This window comes from Nicotiana tomentosiformis, chromosome 1 (assembly GCF_000390325.3).
Source record: "Nicotiana tomentosiformis chromosome 1, ASM39032v3, whole genome shotgun sequence".
NCBI lineage: Eukaryota > Viridiplantae > Streptophyta > Magnoliopsida > Solanales > Solanaceae > Nicotiana > Nicotiana tomentosiformis.
Genome location: NC_090812.1, coordinates 31731674 through 31740241, shown reverse-complemented (window position 1 = coordinate 31740241; position 8568 = coordinate 31731674). Strand labels below are relative to the sequence as shown.

The following is an 8568-nucleotide window of genomic DNA, read 5'->3' as shown; positions in this document are numbered from 1 at the left end:
TATTAATTAAAGAACCGCCTCTTAATAATAAAAGAAATTAACCTTAAATTTTAGCTTATAATCAATATAAGTATGTAGCCAAATTTACTATTACTAAATCACTAATTTTGGCATTATCTCTAAACACACTACTCACGAGCACCATTTTATCCTAATCCTATTTAAAAGACAAGGTTTAATATTAATTAAAACCAATAACCTTTTTAATCTACTTTTAACTAATGCCATCAGACAAAGAGGCAGTTAATATCCAAACTCCAAAATTGGATTAGTATCCCAAGGGAGTAGCTTGAAAATATAAAACTTATCAATATAATGTTCTATCTGAATTGAATTCAAAGATTCTAACCACTTGTCTTTGTTTAGAAGTCACAATCAAATTATGAATAGACTATAGTTAACTATTAGAAGAGTTGATAAAATAAACTTGGGCAAAAAAGCAAAACAATTCCATCATTGTACATCATATATACAAGAAGACCAAATTACAAACTAGCTAGTTTCTTGTTTCCATCTTGTGACAGCAAGAAACTCCAAACCCTCCCCCCCCACCCCCACCCCCACCCCCACCCAGAACTCTCTCTCTCCTCTCTGTCTTTCGATCTCTTTCTTTAATTACCAGAAATCAGGGAGAATTTTCTGGTTCTTGTCGTTCTCTCTTAAACAGCTCTCTAAATCCTAAGTTTTGTTAGTTTCCAATTATCTCAAGATATAAAAGCTAGGAGCCAAAGAACAAAAAAAAGTCCAAATAGAGCCTCATTGATCAAACAGAAGCTAACTGAACAAACTGGAAAAAGTTGTTTTCTTGAAAAGAAGAGATCAAGACAAACATAAAGATTTCCACCCAAAAAGATCTCTTTTTCAGCCTTTTTTCAATGTCAAACATTTCTTCTGGGAATAGTAGTACTGCAGGTGCAGAAGAAGAATATGAAGAGCAAGATCAGCAGCAAACTTCTAACGTGTTGCCCTCTAGTGTTCACCAAGAGCAAGATCTTCCTAATAAGAAGAGAAGGAAATTACCTGGAAATCCTGGTAAATTTTATTATCAGCTCATTTTTTCACCTTGTGTTGTAGTTTTACTACGTTTTTCTCTTCTTCTTCGATAGTGGTTTTCAAGTTTTTAATTACTAGTAATTTGTTTCTGATGATGGTTTGATCTAACAGTTTTTCATATTAGTTCTGTGTTACAAAGTAGCTACTAGTACTAGTTATTAGTATAACTTATATAGTAACTGGATCACTCTCTAATAAATACGTAGTAGTACTATAGTTTATTATGAGGCTCAAGTGTAATTTTTAGATTAAAACAGGTAATTAATCAGCTCAATTTATATGAGGTTGGAGTAGAACTTATAGATTAAAACAAGTTAATTAGATGTTTGATAACTTCAATATGGCCGGGTAAGAAGATTCGATTTGTTTGACGACAGACATTCATGCATAAAGGATTTTGGATTTTACAAATTTTGTTTTGTTTTAATTTCTTTCTTTTAACGGTATAATAATAATAATAATAATAATAATAATAATATATGGTGGAGGTGGAGTATTTGTTTAAATATAAAAATGGGAGTTAGGGAAATTGGAAAGTGATAAGTATATGTAGGTCGTTGAAGGGTTCAATACGTCAATTATTGGTTGGGGGAATTCAATAATTGGAGTAAACTGTTGCATGCTGCCTTGGACTGGCATAATCATATAGTGTATAATTCTCCTTTTCTTTTTGTTTTTTACTGTTTGAAAGGAATTCTCTATATATTTCCTGTGCATGCATGGATTGTCATGTCTGCATCTTCTCTATCTGTTTCCTTTTCCTTAAACGTTTGAAAGTTTCTAAAAGATGGAGAAAGGTTGCTCTATAAAACAATAAATTATTTATCAAGATAATGATATTGTATAGGTAAAATGGCCTCCGGGCCACTTAAACTTACATCCGTTTTTCAACCCGGCAAAGGAACTTATGCATTTCTCATTTGAACACTTCAACTTATTCATTTGCATATTTTTAAACCTCTTTGACCGTTGACCATAATTACATGACAGCAATGTAACCGACGTGGCAAAATGTGTGCTAATCACGCTTGTGAAGCGCGTGTATACAATGAATATGAGACAAAAAGAATATAAAATTACAAATAATAAATAAAATGAAGTAAAAGCTAAAAATAAAATTAAAAAAAAAAAAGGAACCCCCCCCCCCCTTCTCCGCTGTCATCTGCCCCTCATAACACCATTTTCAACCATATAAAGCACATCTTTTCTATAACAAACAGATCGCAGGGGGAGACGGGCGAAATACAGATGCCGACGGATTCGAAATTGAGGAAAGAAGTATAGGGGTTGGTCGGAATAGCCATGTTGGGGATCTTTTTATTTTTTTATGGGTAGAGAAGGTTTGAAATTTACCCAATCGCATAAATCACTCAGGCGAGCTTGCTGGTGCCAGTATAACTTCGAATAGTGGCTCATCCAATTTCAAGGGATTCGGGACCTGTCTCAGAAGGGAATATAACAAGAAAATTGATCTTTTGTTGAATGAGAAGGAACCAGAGGGCTAACAACACTTCGCAGAAATTTTCGGCGAAATATAATCGGAATTGTGATATCGGCGATAATAAAACTGAAGAAGAATGGTGGGAATTGATAGGAATACTCGTGCAAGGCCTTCGTCACTCCTATTAAAGATTTTTCACTATTTTTTGTAATTGATTTGGGAGTTTTAGAGTAGAGGAAGGAGGTGTTTATGGTGGAAGGTTCTAGTGGCCACCCGAGGAAGAAGAAACAAAAAAACATTCCCAGAAATTTTAATAAAATTGTTAAATAAAGTTTAGGACCCACAAATTAAACGTGTCAAACAATATATTCGAACAACGTGATGTGTCAATTATGTCTAAGTGATTGAGGCACACAATCAGTTTGGGGTGCTTATTTTTTATGTTTTTATCAAGTTTCGATATTCAAATGGGAAACACGTAAATTCTTTTACCGGGTTGAAAAATGGGTACAAGTTTAAGTGGTTCGGATGACATTTTGCCTATTGTATATAAATTAAGATGAATGTACAATCTTTTATAAGTAGGTAATACTACTGCCTAGTCATCCTAAAAAAGTACTGGTGCTTACTTCGTTTGTAATAATGGGGATTAGATTGACCTCCTAGTTTATACCGGCATGGACTTTCAATTTCTCAAAACGGTCCTTATCATATATAAATCACTTGCTCCATCTAACACTTAAATATTATTGGTAAAATTATACAATATAGTCTGTTCTAGAAAATAATATATTTTTTTATATATTAATGTATAATATACATATTTTTTTATATATTGGCTAGCAAATATAATTGTTTTTTGTCGACCGGTGTGTAACTTGCCCAATAATATTAGTGTATATATAAAACTCAAAGTTTGTTTGACATATATATGCAGATCCTAGTTCTGAAGTAATTGCCTTATCACCAAAGACCCTAATGGCAACAAACAGGTTCATATGTGAAGTATGCAACAAAGGCTTCCAAAGGGAACAAAACCTTCAACTACACAGGAGAGGACACAATCTGCCGTGGAAGCTAAAGCAAAAAACAAGCAGTGATGAGATAAAGAAACGGCGAGTGTATATTTGCCCTGAACCAACGTGTATCCACCATAATCCTGCTCGTGCACTTGGAGATCTGACGGGGATTAAGAAACATTATTCGCGTAAACATGGTGAAAAGAAATGGAAATGTGACAAGTGCTCTAAAAAGTATGCAGTGCAATCTGACTGGAAAGCCCATTCCAAAACGTGTGGCACTAAAGAGTACAAATGTGACTGTGGTACCATCTTCTCCAGGTTAATTATTTTTTCTTAGTCACAATCTTATCTAAAAACTTAAAATTTTCAGAAAAAATGTATAGATTTATTTGCTTAGTTATATCTTCAACATGCATTTGCACACGTGGGACTGTGAGCTAAGAGACGTGAAAATTCTTTAGTATAATGTGCGACACTAAGACTAAATCTTAAGATCTTTGTTTGTTCGATATCATATTAAAATATGTGACCATATTAGATAAAAACTTGAACTATTAAAAAGTGTAGCTAATATTTCAGTTTTAGCATCTAGAAAAGATGGATCCCTTGACTATCTACCTTACTTTCAAATGTCATTCGACACTTCATTAGGTACTTCTTTTATATATTAATATTATAGTACGACAAATAGTAAGAATTGGGATGTTTGTACTAAACAATACAAATTTTTTCAGCCTCCAAAATGACCAATACCATTTGGAACCAAGTTCATGAGAATTACTTTTAATTTGATGTTTGTTTGACTTCAGGAGATTTAAAACATGTCTTAAACAATTGGATCTGATAACAATAGCGATTAAACTACTGATTCAGGTCTGCAATCAGAAGATAAAAACAATAGAATGAATAAGTTTCATAGGTTAGTATTTTCTTTGGTCATCACTGCAAGAAATAATTGACTTCTGAATGTTTGTGGCTACACTATAATTTAGGGCCGTCCAAAACTAAACATATTTAGGTAATACCATCACTCTCATGCACATTTTTTAATTCCTTTGTTCATTGCTTGAGATTGACTTAATTAATAACCTATTTTATTATCTTATGCAGGAGGGATAGCTTTGTTACTCACAGAGCCTTTTGTGATGCCTTAACTGAAGAAAACAACAAAGTAAACCAAAGTATAGCTTCAACCACAGGACCTAGCCATACCCAAGTTTCTGAACTCATGTCCAATAGCATGTTGAACTTACCAGAAATCAGAAATTCAAACATGAAAGTTCCATTAAAACCTTCACCACACAAACTCAATATTCAAACACCTACAGGACCCTTATTAAACATGGCAGGAAGCATGTTTACTAGTCCAAGAAACTTAACTTCTTCCTCTTTTTCTGGTTTTCAGCTGAGCAAAAATTCGTCGAATATGTCATCATCAGCAACAGCTTTGTTACAACAAGCAGCTCAAATGGGAGCAACTGTGAGCAGTAGCATCAACTCTAGTCCAATAATGGTACAAAAAGGGTACCCTTCTCTGTTTCAAAGTGATCATGATCATCAAACACAAATAGGGAGCTCTGTGCATGGATTTTTTGGGTCTGTGTCACAAAATGGAACTCAAGAAACGTTGATTTCAGAACTATTGAATTCGAATAGGAGTACTACTGGTGATCATCATCAGATGACTTCAAGAATGCAAAATCAGGGGTGGTATAATGGTTTATTTAATGAAACAAAGATTAATGGAGAGAGTGGGAATGATAGCTTGACACTTGATTTTCTTGGGATAGGGGGAATGAGACAAAGGAATTCCCATGAAATGCATCAGCAGCAACAAGAAATGAGTTTCGAACAGCAAAAAGAAATGAGCTCCATGTGGGATGATTGAGAGAATTCCCAAAAGTTGGAAATCTTTCGGGAAGGAAATTCATTAGCAGCATTTGATTAAGTAATTCTCTACTATTGTAAAGCCACATTAGATAGTTTTATTAAGTGCTATCTTAAATGCATTTTGAAAGTATGTGACGTTGTACAGTTTGGTCTTAAGCAAAAAGAAAATAAATAAAGTTAGGGGCTTTAAACAGGGTTGAAGTAGAGAGTTGATTGAAATATTGTCATTTATACTAAGAATTAAAACTGTTCAGGGGTATATGGGTGATTTTGTCCGAAACTAGGATATTCCAGGATTATAATTTTAAGAATTAAACTAGAGTTATAATTTGGCTAACTTATCTCACCTTTTATATGAATTAGTTTCTATGTACGTGCGTTGCACATAGATTTTTAGTTTTTAGTTAATTATTTATATAAAATATAGTAAATATAGTTTTAAAAAAAATTTAGACGAATTTAAAAGGATATCCTTCATGTCGCAAACGCTAAATTCTAAAGATATACAAAATATGTTTAACTTGACAACAAATATGTGTAGCAAAAGATTATTTGGTGTTATAGTATTTTAAATATTCTTCCTGGTAATAGTTCTAATTGGTATTATCTTTTACCGAGTCAAATCTAAAAAATATTTTTCTTTCACCAGGAAACTTCGCAATCAACATCTAATTTAATTGATCTATATATTTATTTCTGCTAGCTAAGATAACTCTTTCAGTCATCTATTATTTTTATAACTAACTTTTTCCTATTAATCACCAAGTGTATCTTTACAAAACCATAACATAGCTAAATCTCAGCTAGCTATCCAAACAAAACGAAAAAACTCTGAAACACCTACTAACAACCAAAATTTTTAAAACATAAAATGCTGAAGTATAGTTTTTATCCCAGGTCCAACTCGAATAGTGCATGTGTTCCTTTGTAATAAGTTCCCAGCTCCTACTCCTTTCCTCGTAGATTATTTGATTCCTCTCCATCCAAATTGCATGGACACATTCTGCAAATATCATCTAAATAGTTGAGCATATTGAGATCTTCCCTTGTAACACCTGATAGCCCATGTGAGGTATTGTTGCCATGTTGCAGCAGTCACATGGTCTTTTTGCAACCATTGTAGAACTCTTGCCCATAGACTCTTTGCAAACATACAGTTTACAAATATGTGGTCTTTGGATTCATCATGGGCTTGCCACAGGATATAGGTTGGATTAACAGGTAGTGCCCATTTTATCACCTTGTCAGTTGTCAATAATTTACCTTGAAAATGTAGCCACATGGTAAATTTGGCCTTAGGTTGAGCATCATTTTTGAATACCAAGCACTTCCATAGGACTCTTGGACAGTCGGGTAATAGTTACAAGTAAATGTTTCTCATCATATTCTGCTTCTATAAAGGTGAACATTGAACTTGTTCTAGTGCACTTCTAGCTCCTATAATCTATCTAACCATCCATGATGCTTGTTGAGGCATAATGATCTCATTCAGTTGTTTGCCTTTGATGTATTAAGTATGGATCCATCTGATCCATAGTTTATCCTCTTTGTAAGCTAAATCCCGGCAGGTCTTGGCAATAACAACTTATTTTAAAGTTGTAGATTAATCAGATTCAAACCACTCATGGACTTAAGAGTACAAATTTTATCCCAAGCTACTAATATTCCTTTTGTAATCATATTAGTCCTATACCACATATAGCTCCTACAGCATGAGTCTATTTGCGTCAAGACCTTAACATGTAGCTTCAATTCTTTTCTTTAAGTCAGAGTCAACTTTTTGTAACTTGACAATTTGTTGTTGATCAAGATTTAGTTCGGGATCATCTAGTTCCGGATCAAGTTTAGGTGTATCATATTTTTTTTACACTCCTGCTCGCATTCTTTAAGAATAATTAATGCTTTTCATCATGTATTCTAATTAATTATTAGATGAGCTGTCATGTATTCTTCTAAATTTGTCTAATATGTTTCCCACAACTTTATAACATCAATTGAATTGTAATGCACCAATATAGTTGCAAATATATTTCGGAAGAACATTCTCACCTAAGCATTATGAAATGCTACTATCCGATTCTAGTAATCATATTTTTTTTTGTAACTTTTTTATTATTTTAAAACTATCTTCCATTAATAGTAAAAAAGTATTTGAATGAAAAGGGAACTCTGACATAGTTCATCAGTAATAAGTTAAAATTTTTTTTAAAAATTGAGTACAAATATTTAATGTGCCTGACTAAGGGGATTTGCAGTCATACCCTATATTTGTGCTACCTTTTAACCTGTACCCTATTTTTAAAATTATTGATTTGGTACCCGGTTGACAAAACATCCGTAATAATATGACCATTATACCCCTGACAAAACATATAAAAGATGCATCACGCAAAAATTACTTTACGGTTCTCCTCCATCACTCCGTCCCTCCTCAGATCTTCTCTCGCATCTGCCATAATTACGAAACCAGAAAGTTGAACCAGATTCAAATTCCAAATTCAAAATTACAAAATACATTGTAAGTATTGCAAATCATCTTCAGAATTCAAATTAGTTTTTGAAGTTTTAATTCAATCAAACCATATATTTTAATCATACTTGCATGAAGTTATAGAATAAATTTGTTTCTGGATACTGTTAAATGTAGGACACATAGGCATTCAACATTTTTGTCATGAGGACAAACATGCTGAAGTTTTTGGTTTGTTTGCTAGAACATGATACTAAACAAGCTGAGTTTTTACATAATTTGCTAAACCTTCATAACAAAACGCTGAAATCTTTGTCTTGCAGTATAAACAAGTTGAAGTTTTTTAGTTCATTTGCTAATACTTCAGCACGAAAATATGCTGAAGTTTTGTCTTGGATTCAATAGTTTTGTCATGAGATTTTTCCGAAACTTCAGCAGAAGATGCTGAAGTTGTTTAGTTCATTTATAAAAATTTCAAGACAAACCTGCTGAAGTTTTCCTCCTGCACTATGTAATTTTCTAGTGAATTTAACTAGTTAAGTTTTTATATAATTTGCTAAACCTTCACACCAAAACGTTGAAGTCTTTGTCTTGCAGTATAAACACGCTGAAGTTTTTAGTTCATTTGCTAATACTTCAGTACTAAAATATGCTGAAGTTTTGTCTTGGATTCAATAGTTTTGTCATGAGCT

General features: G+C 33.0%; 1 protein-coding gene across 1 annotated transcript; it reads left to right on the top strand.

Annotated features, from left to right (window-relative positions):
• The first annotated feature begins 553 nt into the window (after nt 1–553).
• LOC104119244 (zinc finger protein GAI-ASSOCIATED FACTOR 1-like) lies at nt 554–5536 on the top strand. Its single transcript, XM_009630693.3, has 3 exons — nt 554–1032; nt 3432–3834; nt 4627–5536. Exons 1-3 carry the CDS (start codon nt 876–878, stop codon nt 5402–5404), a joined length of 1338 nt encoding a protein of 445 aa, XP_009628988.1. The 5' UTR covers nt 554–875; the 3' UTR covers nt 5405–5536.
• Nucleotides 5537–8568: the final 3032 nt, after the last annotated feature.